General features: G+C 45.2%; 1 protein-coding gene across 4 annotated transcripts in view; it reads right to left on the bottom strand.

Annotated features, from left to right (window-relative positions):
* The window catches only part of dlg3 (discs, large homolog 3), a 165,456-nt gene that overhangs the window by 38,123 nt on the left and 100,229 nt on the right, over positions 1-27,104 (bottom strand). For 3 of the 4 annotated variants that reach the window (XM_083786477.1, XM_083786475.1, XM_083786474.1), the window contains 6 exons: positions 22,366-22,490; positions 18,737-18,906; positions 17,068-17,204; positions 11,365-11,509; positions 8,863-9,013; positions 6,294-6,419 (listed from right to left, as the gene is read on the bottom strand). In XM_083786477.1, coding sequence (XP_083642603.1) covers positions 6,294-6,419; positions 8,863-9,013; positions 11,365-11,509; positions 17,068-17,204; positions 18,737-18,906; positions 22,366-22,490 — 854 coding nt within the window. The remainder of the gene's footprint in view (positions 1-6,293; positions 6,420-8,862; positions 9,014-11,364; positions 11,510-17,067; positions 17,205-18,736; positions 18,907-22,365; positions 22,491-27,104) is intronic. The other variant, XM_083786476.1, reaches the window with a different exon arrangement.

Raw genomic sequence — 27,104 nt, forward strand, 5'->3', positions numbered from 1 at the left:
TACCAGTGGATTTGGGGAAGAAATGTATTCACTGCAAAGGTGACAGACGACGCCGTAAGATATCTCAAGCGTATCTCAGTGCAGCTGAGAATAAAATAAGAGCGGTGAATAATTAATCAACATTAACTCAATCAGATCTGCCACGATGATCACCCTTTTTTAACACAACAGCGCTTAGAAACGTTTGTTCTATAGTGGGGAAATTAGTGGACCAGTGTTGTTTTTGGCAGAAAAATTTGATTTTTTGTTTTAGTCATGAATAGTTTTCATTTAGTTTGAGTCACATTTTAGTCACCTGGAATGTTTTAGTGTTAGGTCTTGGAGATGTCTGATTTTAAACTTGCTGAAAATAGCCGATCTATTCAATCGGTAGATCAGCTATTTTCAGCACACAACCAAGTGTAAAATGACTTAGAGTGGATCTCTTGTCCACTATAGTCCCTTCCTAACACTTTAGTCTAGTTTAAACTTGTTGACGAAATTGTCAGTAAATGTGGTCTTAGTTTTAGTCATCATAGCTTAGTTTTCATTTAGTTTTCATTTAGTTCCCCCCCCCCGAATTCTGGTTATCAATGCGTGAAGTTCTCAGTCAAAGCTCAAAGTTGAGGAACATGTCAAAGTTACTGATAAGCTCACATGCGGCATGCGGGCACGCCGGGCAGCGCTCCTACTGCTGTATTTACACAAGCTGTTCTTTGCACACACACACACACACACACACACACACACACCCCCTAGTCGTTGCAGCGTTGTTCTCAGGATTCTGTTCAGTGAAGTGCATGAGGAACGTCACTGCCTGCCACCACGTGCACAAAATAATACAAACACAAAGCGTTTTCTGTCGATAAGATAGTCAAAGCGCAAGCGAGACACACAATACTCATGGTGGAGTACACACACACACACACACACACACACACACACACACACACACACACACACACACACACACACACACACACACACACACACACACACACACACACACACACACACACACACACACACACACACACACACACACAGTGAGCTGTCTTGAACTTTTTTCCAGCACTCCAGTGACACAGTGAAGCGCCAATCAACGATATCCTTTTGTTTAAACATTTCCATTCACCTGCTTCTCTCCACACAATTCCTGTTTGGTTGCATAAAATGAGGAAAAAACACATTCTTGCTGTTAGCCAGTTACCTTACCTGTGATATTTAAGCCTAAACTAACACAGGGTGGCTTGAGCAACACTAGAACGGCGACTCATCAGCAGCAATAGCTTGGCCCCTGCCTGTTCCAGATTAGCCAGTTGGATGTTTTATGGCTAGGCTTAAATGTGTTAATATTAGGATTGGGCAATTAGAGAGGAGGAGGAGGAGATCCCGGAGCAGACCAATTAGCACAGTTGGAGGAATCACATTGACTCACTGACCTTGGAATGCCTCGGATGGAAGTGACAGTACGAATGTTGCTCTGGAGAGGAATGTCTGGAGCTCTCTGGTGGAGCTGTTGCCTCCGCGAACCGACTATGGATAAGCGATTGAAGATGGATGGATGGATGGCAACTAGAGATGGGTTCAGCGATTAGGGTTAGAGCATAGACTGTAAAAAATATGGACAAAGCGTTCCCCGCGTCTAACATGGACGTAAAATGAAGCCTGTAATTCCTTGCACTGTAAGTCGCCATATTTCTAGATCCGTTTGGGCCCAGCTGGCCATTGGCTGGCTCCGTTTGGGCCCAGCTGGCCATTGGCTAGCCCAGACAACAAGGCGGGACTTCCCCCCTTAAGGTCATTACACACTGGCGAATTGGCGACGCGATATATTCGTGCGAATAATTCGCATTTAAAAAAAACCAATTGAAGTCCATGCAAGCTTCCACATCAGTGGCGAATGTGCGAATGTGCGAAAATGCGACCGTTTTCGCTTTTATTTGTTCGCTCTGGTGTCGTATTTTGCAGAGATTCGCAGGCGAACTGCAACATGCAATATTTCGCATTTTCAGATCGCTTATTCGCATCGCGTCGCTAATTCGCCAGTGTGTAATGACCTTTACTCTTCGTTGGTTTTTATTTTGACTGATGTTTATTAAGGTAATACAGTCTAGGTGAAGTTGGGCCCAAATACATGGGCCTCTATGGAGCTATGGGTTTTTTTGGACCCAATGACAGGCCATTATATGAACTTTCAGGAAGTCCCGTTTCCCTTAGTGGCTTCACGAAATATCTGTCTGACTGCCCCCCTGGGTTAGAGTTATGCTTAACAGTACCGTAGGTGGCCCAGGCCGTAGCGTAACGGTCTGGGCACCGGACTGGTAATCCAGTCGCAGTGTGCCGCGGGTTCGACTCCCGGACCCGACACGGCCTTTACTGCATGTCATCCCCCCATCTCTCTCCCGTTTCCTGTCAGCCTACTGTCTGTCCCTTAAAAAATAAATAAAAGGCGTAAGCCGCAAAAAAAATATCTTAAAAAAAAAAAAACAGTACCGTAGGTGATGCAAAAAGCAGATCTACAAACGGCACTGCGATACGCTGTGAGGTTGTAGAATGGCTAATTTCATTCACCGGCGCAAACCTAAATATAACTCAGGCTTTATAGGTCTAAAAGAACGAAGGTATGGGGTGCCCCGGTGGCGCAGTGATAAAGTAGCTGCCCACCGACACGGAGTCAATCCACTGTGTGGAGCACGCATCCGGCTTTGTCGAGCGACTACACAAACACAATTGGACCGTGTTCTGTTCGGGGGAGGAACGCCGGGCAGGGAAGGTGATATTAGTCACTGCACATACTCCTACGCTGGGGGGGAGGGGGGGGGGGGTCAGCACCTGTCAGCAGGAAGGGTTGGGTGCTAGGAGCAAGACAAAGGCTTTACATACGTCCTCTCGGTAGGTGCTCCCCTCGCTCGCAGGCGGAAAGATACAACCGCAGTGACAACACACAGACATGTGTGTGGGGAGGAATCATTTTCCACAAAGACAACATTTGGAGAGAAAAAGGGGTAAAAAGAAAGAAGCTAAAAATGGCATTTATAAAATTGCTGTCCTAAAAATGTGTGCGTGCGTGTTTGTGTTTGCTCATTTGTGTCTGTGAGTCTGTGTGTGTGTGTACGTGCGTGGCATGCGCACGTGCTTGCGTTTGTGTATCTGCGACGACGACACCACTGTGGGGGATGCATGCGCAGACGGGCAGAAGGAAGGATCCGAAGTCTGAGTCATCCTGGGCGACCGGTCTGCACCACTTTCTGCTCCAACTGTAGAATCCATCTAAAATAAGCCCTCCTCGACGGAGAGAGGAGAGGAGAGGAGAGCCCTCTCCTCTCCTCTCCTCTCTGCCTGTCAGTCTGAAGGAGCCTCTTGCCCATCATCCGTGATCTGGACGGGGACCGCTGTCAGCTGTGTGACGTCGTCGGCGTGTGTAGACGGCTAGAGAGCGAGCAGACGTGACACGCAGGCCTACCGGGAGCACACAGGTGTGTGCACGACTGCACGTGTGGCACGCTTAAAGGTTGATTAATACCGAGCTAGCGTGCCTGCGTCACACGCAACGGAAACAGCCGACCTATACAAGGTCACCCCGAGCTTGTAGATTGTGAGCTCGTATAGGCCGGGGCTGTTTCCGCAAGCTTGTAGATCCGCGCGCGACGCGGCATGCACGGTTTTGTCCATTTAAGTCTTCATCTTACTATCATTTAGCTTGGTCCCCCCTGGAACTCCCTCAAGGACCCCTGGGTGGTCCCCGGACCACACTTTGGGAACCTGTGTCATCATCTAGTATCGCATTGCACACGCACACCTGTGTACAGTGCATGTGGATAACGTGTGACGTGCACGTGTGCGCGCTAGCGTGTGTGTGTGTGTGTGTGTGTGTCAGCACATTATGAGCGAACGTCTGGGCGTATCAGGGTGTTGTGACGGGCTGCCTGTGTGATGAAAGGGTACAGGATCCGAGTGCATGCATGGCCTGCTTTTTTTCCGCCGTGCGCTAGAATGAATCACGACAGCTTGGGAGGAATGTCCGCCGCTCCTCCTGCAGGGCTTTTGTTGGCCCGCGCCACGTGCGTGTGTGTGTGTGTGTGTGTGTGTGTGCGTGCGTGCAGCGCTGCGGCCTCTCTCTCTCTCTCTCTTCCCCAATACATGTATGGTAACAACGGCCCAGACGAGCTGTTTATATTTACACCAGGATAGCTTGCGGGCAGATCATTCCTGCGAGTACGAGCCTACCCCCCCCCCCCCCTCCCCAATACCGTTGCTTCATTTAAAAAAAAACACAGACCTTCCCCCTGCTACGATCTGCTTCTCTATCTCTCTGTGACACTGACACACACACATGCACGCACGTGCACAAGCACACGCAATAGAGCACACAGAGAGATTGGCAAGTGTATACTGGCACCCACACATACCCATATGAAGAACACAGACATAGCTGGCATGCACAACCGCACTCAGTCGCTCAACTCAAGTCAGTTGTACCTTACATAAATACACTGGGCAACCTGCCCAGCAATAGAGGAGGCATTCATTCGTCCATGACAAGGTGGATGGGAGATGAGAGAACACGTATAAAACAAATAACGTAAACATATATGATATAACATGCGACACCGCGCGTGGAATTATAACACACATGACGGAGAGCCGCCACCGCCGCCGCCTCTTGCATGTGACGCATCGTATAGTTGACATTGCAAGCACAGAGAGAGAGAGAGAGAGAGAGAGAGAGAGAGAGAGAGAGAGAGAGAGAGAGAGAGAGGGAGAGAGAGAGAGAGAGAGGGAGAGAGAGAGAAAGAGAGGGAGAGGGAGAGAGAAATAGAAAGAAACAGAGGGGAGGGGGGGCTGCTTGGCCAGCGATGCCGATTTGGAATTTAAGGGAGCTCGTGTGACAGATGGAGCGGAGCAGCTTGTGCAAGCGTGAAGCCCTTTCAGGCGTGCTCCTGCGGAGAGAGAGTGTTTGTGGGGAGCAGGTATGACACTATAGATCTACAACTGTCACTAGAACAGTGTGTGCAGCTGTTTCACAATCACAAAGTGACGACCGGTTGTGGTTGTGGTCGTTTAAGAAATCAGATAACGGGATCAAAGTCCGTGGTGGACCTTTTACAATTGAGACAGCATGGATATTGTCCCTTTTGCTGTCATTCGTTTTTAATATTTTTTCCTCAATGACAGAAATTGAGCAGGAACATTAAAATCAGCAACAATCGACAATACAGTATTACACACATACAAACAAGGAACGAAAGACATGTGGTGATGGACAGGGGGCGGGGCAGGGCATGGGGGGGGGACATTTCTACACCGCTGGTGGTTCTCAAACGTTTTCTACTCAAGGGCACATGTACGAATGAGCCGAAAATCTCGAGGCACACCTGTATGTATCCATAGCGAAAATAACCAATCTACAAGTGATGTGGCATCACTGGAGGAAGACATGTTTGACAACAAGTATTCCGTCAGCGCAAATTTCTTCCGTCAGCGCAAATTTCAGCTCTCCCTTCTCCTCTGTGAACCCCCCCCACCCCCCCCCCCCCCACCCCGCCCACCCCCCCCCTTCTGCTTCTGTCGGTCACTATATCGTTCTCCTCTGCTCGGTGTCAGAGGTGATGATGCGTGCTCCGGCCAATGCCGTGCTCCGGCCAATGGCACGCCGGACAGCGGGGGAGCGCCAGATGAGCCCTGTATCGCTGCCTTCGCCGGCCTAACAGCAGTGGTGGGCAGTAACTAAGTACATGTACTCAAGCACTGTACCTGTAGTATAATTTTGAGGTATTTGCACTTTACTTGAGTATTTCCGATTTCCAATACTTTTTATACTTCTACTCGGAGATGTAGTAAATTGGTTTTTACATTTGGATTACAATTTACTCCACTTTCAACAGATCTTTGTACATTTGAAAACTTCAAAAAATGTCACTAGTCGACTAGTTGAATAGTCGACTAGTTGAATAGTCGACTAGTTGCTTAAAACCCTAATGTGATGCCAGCTCCAGATGCTGTGGCTGTGTGTGTGTGTGTGTGTGTGTGTGTGTGTGTGTGTGTGTGTGTGTGTGTGTGTGTGTGTGTGTGCAGTGTGGTGTGTGTGTGTGTGTGTGTGTGTGTGTGTGTGTGCAGTGTGTGTGTGCAGTGTGGTGTGGTGTGTGTGTGTGTGTGTGTGTGTGTGTGTGTGTGTGTGTGTGTGTGTGTGTTGTGTGTGTGTGTGTGTGTGTGTGTGTGTGTGGTGTGTGTGTGTGCGTGTGTGTGTGTGTGTGTGTGTGTGTGTGTGTGTGTGTGGGTGGGTCGGGGGCATTGGACTGGGTTAGTAGTACCTGACGGAGAAGGGGAGAGGAGGACCATGATGGCACAAGGAGGGATCAGGGGCAGGACACTGAGGACAGAGGTCTGTTTCCTCCCCAGGAGGTTTGTGGATGACACTGTAAATGGCTTCATCAGCCCTGGTGGTGGTGGTGGTGGTGGTGGGGGGGGGGGGGGGGGGGGTGTACAGAAATCACAGTGAATGGTGCAGGTGCAGGAAATTTGTGGAACACGGCACAAAGACGCACGCACGCACGCCGCGCACGCACGCATCAAGTGCACATGCACATGCAAGGCATATGAGCAGTGTGTACAAGGACAAAACATAGGAGCGCACATCAACACCCAGAGAGTCACGCAGTGACACACGCACGCAGGCAAGTACGCACACACAAAAGCAGACACGCGCACACGCACGCACACACGCGCACACACACACACACAGGAATCCACCCCCTCCTCCCTAGAGCCGTGGAAGGATTAGACCTCTTTGGTGTTTAAGTCCTGCCTCTATGAATGCCGCTGCTGGTGATCCAGTATACTTGGACAGGAGTTCAAGGGTTAAAACACCGTCACAACAAGGACGTAGGATGAAAGAGGAACACCGTCCTGGCGGCCGGTGGCTCAGGGGTAGAGTGGCCGGATGGTAACCGCAAGGTTCCCAGTTCGAACCCTGTGGGCTCCCCCAGAGTTGTTGTAGAAGTGTCCTTGAGCAAGACACTGAACCCCTAATTGCTCCTGATGTGCTGGTTGGTTGGTGCCTTGCATGGTTTCCACCGCCATCGGTGTATGGATGTGTGTGTGAATGGGTGAACTGATGCACAATCTATGTAAAGCGCCTTGGATAAAGGCGCTATATAAATGCACCATTTACCATTTACACAATGCTCTGTCTAATAAAGCTGTAGTGTGCTGTGCTGTATATGGTGTGGTGATGCACTGTACACAATGCTCTGTCTAATAAAGCTGTAGTGTGCTGTGCTGTATATGGTGTGGTGATGCCCTGTACACAATGCTCTGTCTAATAAAGTTGTAGTGTGCTGTGCTGTATATGGTGTGGTGATGCCCTGTACACAATGCTCTGTCTAATAAAGCTGTAGTGTGCTGTGCTGTATATGGTGTGGTGATGCCCTGTACACAATGCTCTGTCTACAGTACCACATCCGCTTTGCACTCAAAGGATGGACAGTGTTTGCTTAGCTTCCTGTTACGTTCCGGTCACCGTCCGTGCGTTATTGGCTGTTTGTTTCACCGTCCAGACACCATAGATAGACACACAGACAGTACAGAAACCACTGCAACACTAAGAACTATAAAACCAGACCACAATATTGAATGATTGATTAATCTGGGTTGTGAAAACAATATTATATATGTTACATTATGATTGGAATACTGTAAAATAAATAAATAATAATAATGACGTCTCGGAGGTACCCTATAGGGACATATAGCTCGCACAGCGCTGAGTCGGCTGAAGGGGACTTCGCAACGCTCGGCGCGGCGGCTCGCTTGGCGGTGGCCTGTCGTTGGGTGAAGTCACCAGCAGATGGCGCACCTCCGTCGGTGAAAACGCGAGTGCACATTTTTCAATCTGACTGGCTTTCAAATCATACTGTGACATATACAGTAGTAACACAACTCTGTGGCATTATTAAAGGACTACGTTTAACAAAATGTGTATTATTATTATTGTTATATTTACAGACTATCTGCAGTCAATCCATCCATGTTGTGTTTGAGCCAAACCCAATACAAACCAGGGTTGATTTCTTCCGACTAAAACTACGTGTTCGTCTCCTACCTTTTTTTCACTGACGAAAACTAAATAAAAACTAAGCTATGGTGACTAAAACTAAGACACAATTTTGTCAACAAATAAAAACTTGACAAAAATGTTACAGAGGAACTAGTAGAGAAAAGATCCATTAGGACTAAAAGACAAGTAACTTGCGCTCAGGTGCTCTGGAAATAGCAGATCTACAAGCTCACAGCTGCGATGCGTTGTGAGCTTGCAGCTATTTTCAGCATGCAATCAAGTGTAAAATCTGCCATTTGCAACGCCATCAAGGCCCACCTAAATCAACTGTGCATTTTGTTGACTAAACTTTATGATATTTAGTCGACCAAAACCAGACCAAAACTCTTCAGATGACTAAAATATGACTACAACTAAATGCATTTTAATTCAAAAGACGGACTAAAACTAAATTCAAAGCTGCTATCAAAATCAACACAGACACGAACACTATACCGCGTGCGTGTGTGCGTGCTGAAATGGTGAAAGAATGGACAGCGGTATTTAATGGTGGAGACTGAAAATGTCTAACTGTATTCTCTGCAGTTGTTTGGTCTTCTGGCCATAAGGTCTATGTTGTTGTTACCAGTCTAAGTGCCCTTATTATACTGTATTTATGTATGTACTGTATGTTTTTTTAAGTAATTGTATTGTCTGATGTATTATGTATTGTTCTGTTGTATTGTTTGTTTGTATAAAAAAAGAAAAATGCAATAAATATATTGTTTAAAAAAAAAGAATGGACAGCAGATATATATATATATATAGACTGTATATAGACTGACCTGCTGAAGTCTTCCTCCCCCAGCATGTGGCGTGGGACCGGGGAGTACCGGGACGGGGTCACCTGGGGGGCCACGGGGTACACAGGCTTGGGCTCCATCTGTCCCATGTAGCTGTGGCTGACGTGGTTGTCCTGCACCATGGTGGGGAAGGCTGGGGCGAGGGCCAGGCCAGTAGAGGAGAGGAGAAACAAGGATCATTACAACATGGTGGGGCGAGGGCCAGGCCAGTAGAGGAGAGGAGAAACAAGGATCATTACAACATGGTGGGGCGAGGGCCAGGCCAGTAGAGGAGAGGAGAAACAAGGATCATTACAACATGGTGGGGCGAGGGCCAGGCCAGTAGAGGAGAGGAGAAACAAGGATCATTACAACATGGTGGGGCGAGGGCCAGGCCAGTAGAGGAGAGGAGAAACAAGGATCATTACAACATGGTGGGGCGAGGGCCAGGCCAGTAGAGGAGAGGAGAAACAAGGATGAACCCAACTAGGGAGATTTCATCGGGCAAACACATCGGTATATCGGCCCGGTTCTAGTTGTTTTTAGATTAACCCATTTAGACATCGACATTTAATCGAATGTCTTCTAAATCATGACAGTTTTCTGATATATCTATGTATGTAGGTAGGATGGTAGGATGAATTTAAAGCCCCGAAAGTGCGCGGATTCTAAAAATGTCTTCTAAACAGTTTTCTGAAAAATGTATGTTGCTAATTATATCAGTGGTGCTCAGACCTTTTTCATGTCAAGGATCCCCGGCATTATTATGTATTTAGGCCCGCCATCTCAAAATATTTTGTGCCAAGGTTAAAAATTTTCACTTTGAAAACTATATTCAAATATTCGCACAAAGCGCCGCACTATGTATGAACTTGTAATGTCAGACAGACGGACGAAAGGATTTAACTTTTTTACACAAACGAGTGCACCCGTGTGCACCTGTAACTGTGGCTGTCTTGGCTTGTGGTCTTTGAACCCAAACACACACAGTGAGCAAAACAGCCAAGCCTGAATTTACCTCCATTCTGGAGGCTTTGGATAATCTGTGCGAAAGATCTTGCAGTGTGAACTCGGGCATTAGTCGACGAAAGCTATAATAACAAATCTGCCAGTCATCCTATATTGCTTTGTGTGTCTAGATTAAAAAAGGCCACATTCTGTAGATTTTCACACGGTGCACAATGTCCAGGTTAGTGTGTCAAACACACTCACAAGGCTGGGAAGAAACCCCCTTCTTTTCACTGTACAGATTGACATTCTTGATGGGGGGGGGGGCAGCATGCAGGGTATGGGCAAAACAAGCCTTTCAAATCTAGATCATGTGGGTCATACTTAAGTCCACATTAAAGGACTCACTTCGGACCTTAAAGCAACGGCACACATTACAAGGTCCAGAAGATGTAGACTGTACAGAATGTACAGCAAGTTATCCCACAGATAGCAAAGTGCCTGTGTGTGTGTGTGTGTGTGTGTGTGTGTGTGTGTGTGTGGATATTTCTGCGAGGCAGAAGAAAGCTTTGGAACGTGGGTTCTGGTGAGCAGGTGGGATGTGAGAAAGCATCCACGCACAGTGGGAGGTGGAGATCTGGGCTTGTTGTTGCAGTGGGCAGAAGTATGTTTGTTTGTGTGTGTGTGTGTGTGTGTGTGTGTGTGTGTGTGTGTGTGTGTGTGTGTGTGTGTGTGTGTGTGTGTGTGACTGTGTGTGTGTGTGTGTGTGTGTGTGTGTGTGTGTGTGCGTGTGCGTGGTTTGGTTTGGTTTTATTGGAGCCAGCGACTCATAAAAGCATTGTATAAAAATCTGTGATGTGATGAAGATATAAAACAATTGGCCAGTGTACCACACCACACTACAGACCTCTATTTATAATTCCTTTTACGTATTGCAAGTTTTATATCACAGACTATTGGTTTTTGGTGGGGAACTTGCACTGCTCATCGATTATCAGCGTTATACAAACACAAATAGCAGAACTGAGATAAACGTGTGCGTTTGTACGACGAGAACCAACGAATGCAAGAATGTTTACCAGTGCCAGGTATTCCTAAACGTGACCTCAGTAAAACCATGCCTAAAGCTATACCTTATTCCTAAACGTGACCGCAGTAAAACCATGCCTAAACCTAACCTTATTCCTAAACGTGACCTCAGTAAAACCATGCCTAAACCTAACCTTATTCCTAAAGGTGACCTCAGTAAAACAATGTCTAAACCTGAAGTTATACCTGAACCTTAACCTCATGCGTTACCGAACCAACATGAAGGAGCAGAGGAAGCAGTAGATAGCGGTGTTGATTTCGTCGACTAAAACTAAGACGAAAAATGTTCGACAACGTACCTTTTTTCACTGACGAAAACTACATGGAAACTAAATAAAAACCAAGCTATGATGACTACAACCAAGACTAAATATACTGACAATTTTGTCAACAAATAAAAACTAGACTAAATTGTGCTGCCCAAAACAACAGTGACATGGTCGGAGCAGTAGATAGATGGATACGTACTGCTGGAGTAGTCCGGAGGGGCGTACATGTCGTTGAGGTGCACGGGGCCCGGCTTGGCCACCTTGAGGTAGACCATGTCTGAGGTGTTCTTCAGGGCGGCCACCGCCTCCTCGTGACGCACGTCCTGCAGGATGATGTTGTTCACCTGAACCACACAAACAATAATAATAATATCATTGATATAGTGATAGTAAGAAGAACGAAACCCTTTTTCTGTTTTTCTTCCTATTGAATTAACGTCCTAGTAGTCCGGAAGCCGACAGGCTTCTTTTGTTTAAAGTGGGAATTTCTTTTATTGGCCTAAAATATTGTAAACTGACTCTATGGGAGCCAACCCAGGGCAAAGCCAGGAGGGGAAAGAAGCGTACCACCTATGTAGACGTGCTGCGGCGCGACATCTTGGCTGACAACACTGCAGAGCTCAAGAACCTGATGTTGGATAGGAAATTGTGAACTAGCAATGTGGCCAGCGATCCAGGAATCCCGAGTTGGTGTTGGCTAGACCTCACTCTCGCAGCAACTAACTATATATACATACATTCATGCTGACCGGCTGTTAGTATTGGGCAATTTTCTTTTTTCATCAACATCCTATGGCAGGCAAAATTGTCAAAAATGTCCTTTTGCTTTAAGTAGCATGTGACATGTCAAACTAGGGGATTTTCATGTTTCTGAATCCATTCCAAGCATTCGTTTTGCACAAAACACTCCTTGGGCTAAAAACGGCCATAGACGTCATGACAAATGTGATGAGGTCAGCACAAATGTGATGAGGTCAGCACAAATGTGATGAGGTCAGCACATTTTTGAATAGTTAAAATGGCCAGTCTACAAGCTCACAACGTGTCAATGTATATTGGCTAGTTGAACTTTTCAAAAATGTTTTTCAAAATAGTAAAAAAAATCACACCCGTATGAAGTGAGTGGTGCAACTCCGTGTGTGGGTCCCCAGGGGGTCCCCGGAACTTCCAGACCCACAGGAACGAGCCCAGGGCGCTGGCCCGGTTCCGGCGGGCCGCCCGCGTCCGAAACAGTTGAGAAACAGAGTTACCGTGTGGGGGTCCCCAGGGGTTCACTGTACTGTACTGTACTGTACTGTATTGTCCCACCCGAGGACATGTGTGTTACCCATCTTCTCCATAAGGAGCTTGAGTCCAGCAGTGGTGTTTTAGTGGATTTCAGACTGGATGGAAACCTTTTTAATATCAGGAGGCTACAGGCAAAGACCAAACTGTCCACAGAGCAGGTCATTGAGTTGCAGTATGCAGATGACTGTGCTCTTGTGGCACACTCCCCACAAGACCTCCAGTCCATCCTTGCTGTGGTTGTCAAGGCCTACAGCAGGATGGGGCTGTCTGTCAACACCACCAAGACAGAAGTGGTCTGCCAATGGAGCTCCAGTACCCACACACCCTGCCTGGCTAGGGTTGGGATTCGTTAGGATTTTAACGGTTCCGGATCCTTCCCGGATCCCTCTTAACGGTTCCGGTTCCTAACGGTTCCCTTAACGGATCCTAATATTATTTTTTCCCCTTTTTTTCTGATATAAATTATGCTTATATTATAACTAACCTAACCAAGTACATAATAAAAACAAATTAATTAATTCAATTATTGAAAATGCACTTTACAATTATGAGGTGGCACTATTATTTAAACTTCACCACCACCACCACCAGCTAGCCACCACAACAATATCATTGTTGCAATTTGTACTGTATATTGCAATTTGCTGTATATTAAATACAGTACACATTGCAATAATGATATTGTTGTGGTGACAAATGTTGTCTTTAATGTTCAGATTAATTTAATATGAAGGACCCCTTACCCTAATGGAAACAGATTGGATGGATTATGAAATCCTTTTAGCAGACCTTGTATTGAACTGTAGGCTACGTTCCTGTGCTTTTTTCTGCAAACTGTTTATAAAGTAGGCTAATCAATCTATGGAGTTATATGCACCTAAACGCTGGGCTCTCAACAGTCACGCGATTAATTTAGAGCCAAATCAAAAGCAGTTGAGTTGCTTATAAGTTGTAAAAAATAAGTGCAGACAAATTGATTTGGCGTGATTCATAAAATATCAGACAGAAAGACGTCGAGACATTGGCGTTCTGAATTAACACCATTAACAACAGTTGTACAATACACCTAATGAAAAGCTCTGTAGACATTAGTAGTTTTTATTTTCTATTACGTTACTAGCCTGTGGAAAGTGAACCAGCCTTGCATCATCCTCATCCCTCGCCGGCTGTGGTGGAGCTGCGGGGAGTGCGGGCTTTCCGCATGGCTCTCAAACGCGATTTGCCTAGATTATTCTCCTGAGTTGTGGAGTCGTGTAGGCGTATTGATTTTGAGTTGTTTCATCAATGTGGACGTGCAACTGGTACAAGTTGCAACAACCTTTGCAGGGAACTATAGCATAACATTTATTCCACTTTGCGTGCTCAGCCTCAGAGTCATTTCCCTCTCTGTTAACCACACTTTGGAGATCTCTTCGACATCACTCGCTCCGCGGCGGTGAGCGGTCGCTGAATGCACAGAACAGTGGGCGTATCCTCCCCGACCCCACACACTCCTTTAGGTGGGGTGACGTCACCTCAGGCTCTGCTTGCATGCATGCACATTGCACAGACACAGCGGAGCTAAATGACGACTGATGAGAACCGTTTGGGGAACCGTTAATAAAACACTACACACACACACACGTGCGACTACACACACACACGTGCAATATCGCACGCACGCAGCGCATGCAGCATGGCACTCGCATTGTACACACACGCGCGGACATTGCTGGCCATTGTTGGTTTCACGCATGCGCACACCACTCGTGCTCACGGATACATACATACAGGTACACACACAGGTACATGGACATTGCTGGATGAAGGAGTGGTTGCACCACTCAAAAATGCAAAGAAGTTTAGGGATAAGGGGTTTAGCGGTGACGAAAATGGAGCCCCTAGGGCTATATCTTGCGCCACCCCTTATCCCATTTCCTAACTAATTTGCCATTTTTTACTATTTAAAAAAAACCTTTTAAATTGTTCAAATAGCCGCTCTACAAGCTCACAATGTCTTGCTGTAGATCGGCTAGTTGAACTATTTTTAAAGTTTTTTTAAATTGTAAAAAATGGCAAATTAGTTTAGGGATAAGGGATTAGGGTGGCGTAAGATGGAGCCCCTTGTCCTCCACGCCTAGCTCAGACCACAGTACGCTTCTGGTTAGTTGCCGCTTTGTCTCGTCGCAGAGCAGCAGTGGAAAATGTAGCTTTTCTCAACTTTGCAGCACTGCTTTTTTGCTGTCTCTGAGAGCAGAAGGCAGCGGGACTCTCCTCTCATAAAGAATGCATGGAACCGTTCCCAGACAGTGGAAGTGGCACCGCTGCTGCTGGTGTGAATTGGGCATGAGCGCTCCCCCGCAGTGTTTTCTGGGAAATATTTGAATTCAAATGCACCGTTGAAGTGCAGCATGCGATGAGCATGCGATTATCACAGAGCATTCACTGCGATGAGAGTGGCGTGATGGGAGCTGCAGTTAATGTATGGCTGCAGCCATTCATAGCTTTTCAACGAAGGCAGCACAGCTTAATTACCTTCTCTTTGATTTATGGAAGCCTTAAACACATCTAATATTTCATTTAACGGCAGTCTTTTTTTTCCCTGGCAGTTGGCTTCTTTTTTATCTTCTGTGCCACGTGTGGCACAAAAGATGCCTGGGGAGTCACTCTGGAGATTGGGGCAGCGTATCCATCACACAACGCAGCAATTAACGCTAGGACGTGTGTTGCCTGCCTCCCTCTGCTCTGTGGCCGAAATGACAGGATGGGACACATGACCACACAATACAGAGGAGTGGGCATTCACTTCTAGTCATTTTTACTAGTTTACTACCAGTAGTTGCCTAGTTTACTAGCCGACTAGTTGTTTAACTACCTATTATGTAATTATTTTATTTTAATAAATATTTGTACATTTAAAAACTGTGTACATTGGTGACTATGATCTACTACAACTAGTACCAACAAGGTCGACTAGTGGATTTACTAGTCGACTAGTTGAATAGTCGACTAGTTGCTTAATGCACTATAGGGTTTGTGTGTGCGTGACTGGGTGTGTGTGTGTGAGTGCGTGTCTATGTTTTCTACAAGGCCAAAGAGCGACAATAAATGGACTCATAAACATTATTTTGGATATCGCAGCCTTTTACAGTATTTGAGGGGATGTGATAAAAGGACAGTGAGGTTGATACTAGTGTAAGTTTGCTGCTGTATCTTCCTCGGGGGTTATATGGCAAAGAGTCCAGCTAAAGCGCCCATTGCATGCTGAAATGTCAACAAGTGACCTCGCTGCTTCAAGCACTCACTATTAAAAAATTGGAAGAAACTCCAACTGCCACCAAACACGGTTGTGCTTTGGACGCGGTCAAATTCATGGCTGAGGAGACACTGGAGTTTATAACCAAAATGTCCAGAATATAGCGACCTTCCACACTTCACTGAAAAATGGTTAAGAATGCCAGCCAGCAGCACCTGCAGCATTTTGAACCGATTCCCTCCCCACACTGTCGGGGAATCCCAGCGCGACTACTGTTTCTCTTGCCAGAACACGTCCCCGTTGACAGTAATGTTATTGTATTCAATTATTCATTCATTTAAAGTGTCGACAAAATGCTATTTTCTCATTGTCTTTGTAAATAAATTAGGCTATGAGTGTGGCGAAGACATTATGACACAGCATTTGTCGTTGGATACGCTTGGGCAAAGATGAATGCCTGGGTTGATAAAAAAAGTGTGGTAAATGGTGCATTTATATAGCGCCTTTATCCATGGAGCTTTACATAGATTGTGCATTACATTCACCCATTCACACACACACACACACACACACACACACACACACACACACATTCATACAGAGTCTTGCTCAAGCCAAGGACACTTCGACACTAACTCTGGGGGAGCCCGGGGTCGAACAGGCAACCTTGCGATTACCATCCGGCCGCGTGTGTGTGTGCGTGCGTGCATATATATTCATTCAGTATATTATACTGTAAATCGTCTCTGTCATGTGGAAACCTCATATGTCCAAAAAAACCTTTCAGGATTCAAATTCAAAAGCATGTCGCGCCGCGCTTCGAGCTTCCAGATCTGCTACTTTGGATGCCTTTGTGTGACGCTGTAATATGATCAAGTAGGGGGCGTTGATTTACGGAGAATATGGAGATAAGAGGTTTCTGCCCAACAACAACCATATCTATATATATATACAGTGGTGGAAAGTAACTAAGTACTTTTACTTAAGTGCTGCACTTAAGTACAATTTTGAGGTATTTGTACTTTACTTGAGTATTTCCAATTTCCAGTACTCCACTACATCTCGGAGCAACAATTTGTACATTTACTCCTCTACAATTATTTGAAAACTTTAGTTACTAGTTACTTTAAGTACATTTTGATGCAGATACTTTTGTACTTTTACTCAAGTACATTTTCAATTCCGTACTTTTACTTGCAACGAAGTAGTTCTAAATTGCAGTATTGGTACTTTTACTTTTAAGTAAAACAATTGAGTACTTTTTCCACCACTGAATATATATATATATATATATATATATATATATATATATATATACACACGCTATATCTATATCCATGATGCATATTTGTCTGCGGCAGAGAGACAATAAGTTCGTACAGCTAGCAGGCGGTCTCCAGTCTGCAGTCGTCCATCTTTCTGTGCGGCGCCTCCCTCTATGATCTTGGTGATGTAGATGCTGTTGTCTCCAGGGATGTGCTGGTTGCCAATCCCTCCGGCGATGCTGAAGCCCAGCCCTGGCAGAGAGAGATGCACACAAACAGGGTTAGAAACAAACCCTGGCACTGCAGACAGTGCACTTCCTGGTTCACTTGATGCACTGAAATTCTTGCACACCAATTTGAACCACATTAACCCTGCATGGGCTTCCCTGTTTTTGGGTGTCCACATCTGCACATTTTCAATTTTCAATTCATTCTTGTATTTGTTTTTACACAAATACCGGGAATATTGAAAATAGCAGATCTAAACCAGACGAATCTGCCAGTGCAAAAATAAAAAGAAGCCCTCAGCAGATTAGCCGCTGGCCCAAAAGTTGTGGGGCACCAATCAGGGCCCAATAAGCAGAAATGTGGGTGTTTATCCACCCCTTAAATTGCAGGACCGTTCCACACAGAGATATTCCAGACTAATATATCTATTCTACACAGTGATATTAGTCTGGCCATGCCAGGCTCCATCTACACTCCACAATGTGAACGACTGTGAGCTCCTAGCTCATAAGTACTGTAGAATATGGTTGTTAACTTGGTGCTATATCTGGATCTGCCTCATACAGTATGTTGACTGGCTTATTTACGCAGTGTGGCCATATAGCAACACTTTAGCTGCAACATAGCTGGGCCAGTGGCCACACTTTCCTACTTTTGTCTAGTGTGCTAGTGTGAAGGAAGCATAGTGTCTAGTGTGCTAGTGTGAAGGAAGCATAGTGTCTAGTGTGCTAGTATGAAGGAAGCATAGTGTCTAGTGTGCTAGTATGAAGGAAGCATAGTGTCTAGTGTGCTAGTATGAAGGAAGCATAGTGTCTAGTGTGCTAGTGTGAAGGAAGCATAGTGTCTAGTGTGCTAGTATGAAGGAAGCATAGTGTCTAGTGTGCTAGTGTGAAGGAAGCATAGTGTCTAGTGTGCTAGTATGAAGGAAGCATAGTGTCTAGTGTGCTAGTGTGAAGGAAGCATAGTGTCTAGTGTGCTAGTATGAAGGAAGCATAGTGTCTAGTGTGCTAGTGTGAAGGAAGCATAGTGTCTAGTGTGCTAGTGTGAAGGAAGCATAGTGTCTAGTGTGCTAGTGTGAAGGAAGCATAGCATTTGCATGGAAGACATCAATGTATGATGCGCAGCTTTTACACGACTATCAACAAAGATCATTGGTCTCTTGTTAGGCATGCAGGTACACAGAGAGTAACTAATAAAATAAAGATTATTGGTCTCTTGTTAGGCATGCAGGTACACAGAGAGTAACTAATAAATTAAAGATCATTGGTCTCTTGTTAGGCATGCAGGTACACAGAGAGTAACTAATAAATTAAAGATCATTGGTCTCTTGTTAGGCATGCAGGTACACAGAGTAACTAATAAATTAAAGATCATTGGTCTCTTGTTAGGCATGCAGGTACACAGAGTAACTAATACATTTAACGGACATGAAAATGTTTGATAACGACTGACATAGAAACATGGGTTTTTCAGAAAACCGTCAGGATTTAGAAGACATTTGTAGAATGGTCCTCAGGTCTAAAATGGGTGAATTGCAGGTCATAGCTCTCTCTGACCTTTGGGTCCTTTGAGCAGGTTGACCTCTAGGATGGTCTCGGGCGGAGCCTGTCTTCGCCTGACCAGCAGCCGCACCACTGGCCCCGCCTCCTTCAGGGCCTCCACCGCCCGGCTGTGGACCACCTCCGACACGTCAACCTCGTTCACACGCAGCACGCAGTCGTTCACCCTGAGGGTAGGGAGAGAGAGAGAGAGAGAGAGAGAGAGAGAGAGAGAGAGAGAGAGTAGGTTGATTTATACGGCAAATCTTGATTTAGTTTCAGTCAGTGGTGGAAAGTAACTAAGCCCTTTTACTTAAGTACTGTACTTAAGTACAATTTTGAGGTATTTGTACTTTACTTGAGTATTTCCAATTTCTACTCCACTACATCTGAGAGACAAAATTTGTACTTCTACTCCACTACAATTATTTGAAAACTTTAGTTACTAGTAGTTACTTTGGAGATTTTAATTTAGATTAGAAAACAATGTTTTCAAAACATACATTAACCACTTCAACCCTATACATTTCGGCCATTTGAAAATAGCCGATCTACAAGCTCACAATGCGTCGCAACGCAACCCATTGTGAGCTTGTAGATCAGCTATTTTCAATAGATTTTGTACACATTTTGAACTTGTGAAATGGGACATTCTGCAATATGAGTACTTTTACTTTTAGTACTTTAAGTACATTTTGATGCCGATACTTTTGTACTTTTACTCAAGTACATTTTCAATTCCATACTTTTACTTAAGTAAAACAATTGAGTACTTTTCCACCACTGGTTTCAGTCATAGTCTTTAGAATAAAATTCCATTTAGGTTTAGTCATATTACTTTAGTCAGTTGAAATGTTTTAGTTTTTGTCTAGTTTTAGTTGATTTTGTCGAAAAAGACATTTATTTTGTCAGGCCTTGATGGGCGTCAAAATGGATAATCTTACACTTGGTCGCATGCTGAAAATAGCAGATCTACAAGCTCACAACACGTCGCAGCACAACTCGTTGTGGACTTGTAGCTCAGACACCCGAGCGCAATCAACCATAAAGTGATTGGTCTTCTCCACTATAACATTTTAGTCTAGTTTTAATTTGTTGACGAAATTGTCAATATATTAGTTTTAGTTTTCATAGCTTAGTTTTTATTTAGTTATTCGTCAGTGAACAAAAGGTAGTTTTAGTCTAACACTTTTGTAGAGAGAGAGAGAGAGAGAGGGAGACAGGGGGAGGGACGGTTAGCTTTTATAGCACAGCACAACATGGAGCACCAATCATATGGTGCCTTGTCCGTCAATGCCATGTCAATCTCTATAAATGCACGCACGCACGCACGCACGCACGCACGCACGCACCCAAGGCCAACATACTGTAATACAGAAAGCTAGAAAGCACATTGAAAAGCACTCAAGATCATAATTTTTGCATGTATGAGGCTTTAGTTTTCCAGTGACTTTGAGGAAACACACACACACGCAGACACGCACACACACACACACACACACACACACACACACACACACACACACACACACACACACACACACACACACACACACACACACACACACACACACACACACACACACACACACACACACACACACACACACACACACACACACAGAGAGAGAGAGAGAGAGAGAGAGAGAGAGAGAGAGAGAGAGCCCGGGGCCATTGGGCTGTAGCCTGGTAGGACACAGTGAGTGGTGAGCACAGCCCCATTTATACTTCGCTGCATGACTAATAAATCAAGCATACTGAGGAAGAGAAGAGAAGAGAGGAGCAGAATAGAAAGATAGAATAGTTTAACTGAAGGTGTAGAGATAAGAGGACAGGAGGGACGATATGTGGTGATGCAGGGTGAAGGGACAGGATGTGGTGATGCAGGGTGAAGGGACAGGATGTGGTAGGACGAAGGCTCTACGTCCTCCCGGTGGAGGCTCCTCACAGGCAGGTGAGTCATTTGGATACAATAGCAGTGACAACACAGAAACGTGTGTGTGGGGAGGAATGAATCGGCAGGGACAGACATAATCGGCAGGGACAGGGACTGGCAGAGACATGGTGAGGGTAGAGGTGTAACAGTAGTAGTAGTAGTGCAACAGAACGGTTTATTACTTGCGCAAGCAGAGTGCGCAAGTAATAATTTCGCCCGGTCTTCGTTCACCGTGACAGCCAACCCGCCATTTGATGTGCTACGTATACTATATACATCAGTAAAATAAAATAGCAAATTGTGCCTGATCTGCTGGGACCAGAGTACGTGGTGTATATATGTATGACTAGCTCTCAATGATGACGTAAGAAGGCCCAGGCCGTAGCGTAACGGTCTGGGCACCGGACTGGTAATCCAGTCGCAGTGTGCCGCGGGTTCGACTCCCGGACCCGACACGGCCTTTACTGCATGTCATCCCCCCATCTCTCTCCCGTTTCCTGTCAGCCTACTGTCTGTCCCTTCAAAAAAAATCAATAAAAGGCGTAAGCCGCAAAAAAATATCTTAAAAAAAAAAAAGAATGATGACGTAAGAAATATGGTCATTTATGTAATCTGGTCCCAGCAAACCAGGCACAAATCTGCTGTTTTATTTGCATACGCATCAAATGGCGGGTTGGCTGTCACGGTTTTTGGCGCAAAGTAACCACAGTATACCGCTAATCAACTTACAACTTCATACTCTATATAGTATATGTATATGTATACGTATGTCTTACGTCATCATTTAGAGCTAGTCATACGTATACTATATACATAATCAGTAAAATAAAATAGCAAATTGTGCCTGATCTGCTGGGACCAGAGTACGTGGTGTGTATAATATGTATGACTAGCTCTCAATGATGACGTAAGAAATATGGTCATTTATGTAATCTGGTCCCAGCAAACCAGGCACAAATCCGCTGTTTTATTTGCATACGCATCAAGTGGCGGGTTGGCTGGCACGGTTTTTGGCGCAAAGTAACCACAGTATACCGCTAATCAACTTACACCTACATACTCTATATAGTATATGTATATGTATATGTATACGTATATTTTAATTCAGTTTATATACCTTTTTTTTTCATCACATATCAATGATTTATTTTTCTTTAAAAAACTAAAAAGGGATCCAGAATAGTTCTACATCGATAAAAGTGTATTTCTTATATAGATAGAAACTTGAACCATACTTATGGTACTACTAATAATACTATGTGTTTATATGCATAAAGTATGTAGGTAGCAAATAGTTACATCTAATAATTATACATTTCAAACGTTCCTTCACAGAGATACTGAGATTTGACAGTTTACAGCGGTCGAAAGTACTTGCGCGCTCTGCTTGCGCACTAGTTGGCCATTTATGGCCTACTAGTGTGCAACAAGCAAGTATGCACTCGACAGAGTGCAGTTCTAGTTGGATTATCTTTCTATATACTAGAGCAGTGCCCCCAATGGATTTTTATTTGAAAGAAATTCGACCTGGTTTGCTAGTTACTTTGTTGTAGCACTTTTTCTTTGCATTCTAAGTACAGCATTTACCCTGTCGTTCTGTGACTATGGCTCATCACTGCACCATTACTTGGATCCGTGTACTGTAAGTCACTCTGGAAGAGAGCGCCTGCTAAATAAATGTCTAGGTGTGAAGTGTACTGTGCTTCCTTACCCCAGCCTTCCGTCCATAGCAGCTGCACCTCCGGGTATGATCTTAGTGATGAAGATCCCTGGGTCGTCAGGGATGTGTGGATTGTCCATTCCCCCAGCGATGCTGAAACCCAGGCCAGAGTTCCCCTGCATGCACAGCCACACACAGCAGAGTCAACACAGCACAGCCACACACAGCAGCTTAGATATAGCATTAAGCAGAAAACCAGAGTGGAGTTCTCCCGCACACCTTGCCTTTCTCTTGCATTATTGTGTGCACAGGTACAGTATACAAATAACACACGCATGCATGCACACGCACGCTCGCGACCAATAAGTGAGTGATGGAGTCAGCACAGACTCAAGGTCAGAGGGATATGGCTCTTAAGTGTATTGGCAACTCGGGGGGAACATCATGTGACCGCGCTGCAGTCGGGCCTGGGCTGCTGGGCGCATGGCGTCTCTAGGCTTTTTTTGATGTCCAGCTTTTTGAAAACACGTGCGTGTACTCAAGTGACATGTGACAAATGGTGTGTGTATATATATCCCTGCTGTTGCCCAGAAATCTCTTATCTCCATGTCGTAACTTTTTGTGGTTTTTTTTCGTAAACGAATGCCCTATACTACTGGATCATACTACAGCGTCACACTAAACTGTGATGCTGTGACGTGACGCTCAAAAATAGCAGATCTACAAGCTTGAAACTTGGCGTGAATCGACACATTTTGAACTTGTATAGATCTGCTTAGCCGCTTTTGCTATTTTTGAATTTGAATCCTAACAGTTTTGGATATACAGTATAAGGTTTCCATGCATCCGACAGAGACGATATACATATATATTTATGCACACACGCAGTGTATATATTCCATTAGACGAGGGCACTTCATTCCAAACGTCATGCACACTGCATCAGGCCAGTAAAAGGCACCAGACAGGGGTATACAGACAGCTGCATTGAAAATGGAATTTATGATCCTAAGCAAAGCTGAGCGGAGGAGCCATGTACAGGCCAGGCCAGGCCAGGGCTCCGTCCTCAACGCTCACAATATATATATATATACGTCTCGGCCTGTATGCTTATAAGAAGTCAAGTGACTTGTTTTTCTGTAAAGTTGCTTGTAAATTTTGGTAGTTTGAGGCTTGTGTTTGTTTGTTTTTTTGTTGGTGGTTGAGTGGTTCTCAAACATTTTCATGTCAAAGACCCCAAAATGAATATGTCATTGTCCACGAATATCATCTGAAAACATTTTGTGCCAACAGGGACCCCTGTACCAGATTTGTGTCTTGTAAAATAGGCTATTTTCAAATAGCCGATGTGCATATAGTTTAAAGAAAGTTATCATGTGTTAGTCGCTTCTTTTGAGCTTGTTTTCATAGACCCAGTTGCTTATATTTCTGTTGCAGACCGCTAACTGCCTTTGACAGCCGTGGCCGAAGAGTCGACAGACACCAAACAAGACGGCTGAGAAAAATACTTCACTTTATTATTTTCTATAATTAATGAGCAACGGTCGCTACAAATTAGGACAGAGAGAGGCTGAGAGCCTCCCAGTGTATTGCTCTGGAGCCAAAAAAGACAGAAAGCACGCTAGCATTCAGGGGGGGGGGATCGTCCGGCGAGACTAGCAAAATGTTCCCCACACCATCCATCCAACGTAGCAGACCTTTTAAATGTGTGATCTTTACTTAGCAACGTATGTCATGTGCAAGGCCTCTTGCATAAACAAATGCCTTTCAGAGTGAAGTTGGGGAGAGACAGAGAGAGAGAGAGAGAGAGAGAGAGAGAGAGATGCTTGGCATCCCAAATTCATATCGTTGCTGTCGGGGGCAGAAAAGTCCTATCTCCACATTTTTTACTTTTTGTGTTTTATCGTGTGGTTTTCAACCAGTGGTCCGGGGACCACCAGTGGTCCTTGAGGGGGTTCCAGGTGGTCCCACTCCCCAGCTAAATGATGGAGAGTTGGTAACCAAATGGACCCTTATAGATCTTTAACTCTTGAGAGTGTAAAATGAAACCAAATCCATTTGGTTTCATTTTAGAGAATGTAGAGGAATTGTTATCGGTTGTCTCTCCTATGCTACCAACATCAGTTTGGAAAGAATTGTGGACAAAATCCAATGACAAATTATTCTTTAGTTTTGGGTCTGAGTCTGAGGCTAAACATCATCAAATGGTGGTCCATGGCTCAAATACCAAATAAATAATGGTCCTTGGTATGAAAAAGGTTGAAAACCACTCTCGTAAATCAGCGGCCCTGCTTGATCATAATAGTACGGCGTCACACAGAAGCATAAGTAGCAGATCTGCAAGCTTGAAAAGCGTTTTGAGCTCGCACATCTGCTACTTTGAATTTGAATCCTGAAAAGTTGGACTTTTTTTTTGTTTTCTTTCCACCCGACACAGACGATATATTACTGTATTACTCATCATCATTTCTCGACTGCGGTCGAGATCATGGATTTCACAAAGCCACGCCAGACTTCCCGGTCCTTCATTGCCATCCCCAGTTCCTGCTTACTGATGCATCATGTGTCCCTATAGCGATGACATCAGGGAACGATGCATCATGTGTCCCTATAGCGATGACATCAGGGAACGATGCATCATGTGTCCCTATAGCGATGACATCAGGGAACGATGCATCATGTGTCCCTATAGCGATGACATCAGGGAACGATGCATCATGTGTCCCTATAGCGATGACATCAGGGAACGATGCATCATGTGTCCCTATAGCGATGACATCAGGGAACGATGCATCATGTGTCCCCATAGCGATGACATCAGGGAACGATGCATCATGTGTCCCTACAGCGATGACATCAGGGAACGATGCATCATGTGTCCCTATAGCGATGACATCAGGGAACGATGCATCATGTGTCCCTATAGCGATGACATCAGGGAACGATGCATCATGTGTCCCTATAGCGATGACATCAGGGAACGATGCATCATGTGTCCCTACTCCCTATAGCGATGACATCAGGGAACGATGCATCATGTGTCCCTATAGCGATGACATCAGGGAACGATGCATCATGTGTCCCTATAGCGATGACATCAGGGAACGATGCATCATGTGTCCCTATAGCGATGACATCAGGGAACGATGCATCATGTGTCCCTATAGCGATGACATCAGGGAACGATGCATCATGTCTCCCTATAGCGATGACATCAGGGAACGATGCATCATGTCTCCCTATAGCGATGACATCAGGGAACGATGCATCATGTGTCCCTATAGCGATGACATCAGGGAACGATGCATCATGTGTCCCTATAGCGATGACATCAGGGAACGATGCATCATGTCTCCCTATAGCGATGACATCAGGGAACGATGCATCATGTGTCCCTATAGCGATGACATCAGGGAACGATGCATCATGTGTCCCCATAGCGATGACATCAGGGAACGATGCATCATGTGTCCCTACTCCCTATAGCGATGACATCAGGGAATGCTAGAGCGGAAATGAATGCCCCACCCAGATATTATATCCCTTTTACACCCATACATGGAGTTCTCTGTCAGGCATGCCCAAATATGGAGTCTATGCAGATGTCAGAACATTATTTGTGATGTCAGAACAGGCCAACTCCATATATGGAGCCTGGGCAGGGGCCCAGTCCAGAGCCCGGGCAGAGGCCTTTTGTGGCGGTTCTGGACAACCGTGGGTCCGAACGATTCGACACCGGGCACTGCACTCCGGGTGGTGGTGTGGAACATGTGTGTTGAATTTGAAGTCGGTGGGGCGAACGGTTCTCAATTTACGTGGATTTTAGACGTACACGCGTACACGCATGCGCACACGCGCACACACACACACACACACACACACACACACACACACACACACACACACACACACACACACACACACAGACTTGGTGCATTTATAGTTAGATAAGATATGAGTGGAAAGGATGAAAGCGGGAATATGCTGTGTGTGCACGCATGTGTGTGCGTGTGTGTGTGTGTGTGTGTGTGTGTATTAGTGCCGTGCTCCATGGGCTCAGCCCCTTGCCACTGCATGTGACAAACCTCCTGAACAATTGAACAGGAGGTGCACTTTACATTTATGGTGCCCGGCGCTGATGACATGTGCAGCAGGCGGGCGGCATTATGTAAAGAGCTACGCTTCATTAGCATGATGATTCCATGCTCCGGTGCTCATTGTATAGCATTCACATGAGGAGGTAGCAATACAAGGCTGTTTCCTACTGACATGATGTCATATAGCTATACAGCCTTCTGTGTCTTCTTAACACACAATGACTTGTCTTACACAATACTACTCGCATGACATCACAGACATTAACGCAAGCAAGTGCCATGGTTTCAATAAGAGGGACTCACTCTGTCTACAACAGTATAGTTTTCAAACGTTTTTCATTTCAAGGACCCCCTGCAAATTTAATGTATTCATTAGGGCACGGACACACACCGAAACAGATTTCGTGCCAGAAACCCCCTAGAAGATTTGTGTTCTTAAAATGTTTGACAAATTAGAATATATTTTCACATTTTTTGAGTGTCGCTAGCCCCTCCAACATATACGTCTAGCTTTTGGAAATCACGTCACATGGCAGCCGAGTCTATGGACTTTCTAATGTTTGTTTATTAGAACACTTTGAACAAACAAAGAGTACGATGTGTGTTTAAAGAAGTGAGGCGCACCCGCACCGTCACTTCACACAAGTGTGATTTTCCCTCTCCCTTCTAAATAGCAGATCTACCAGCTCGCAC

Source organism: Protomyctophum parallelum (assembly GCF_964188405.1).
Source record: "Protomyctophum parallelum genome assembly, chromosome: 16".
In the NCBI taxonomy this organism is placed as follows: Eukaryota; Metazoa; Chordata; class Actinopteri; order Myctophiformes; family Myctophidae; genus Protomyctophum; species Protomyctophum parallelum.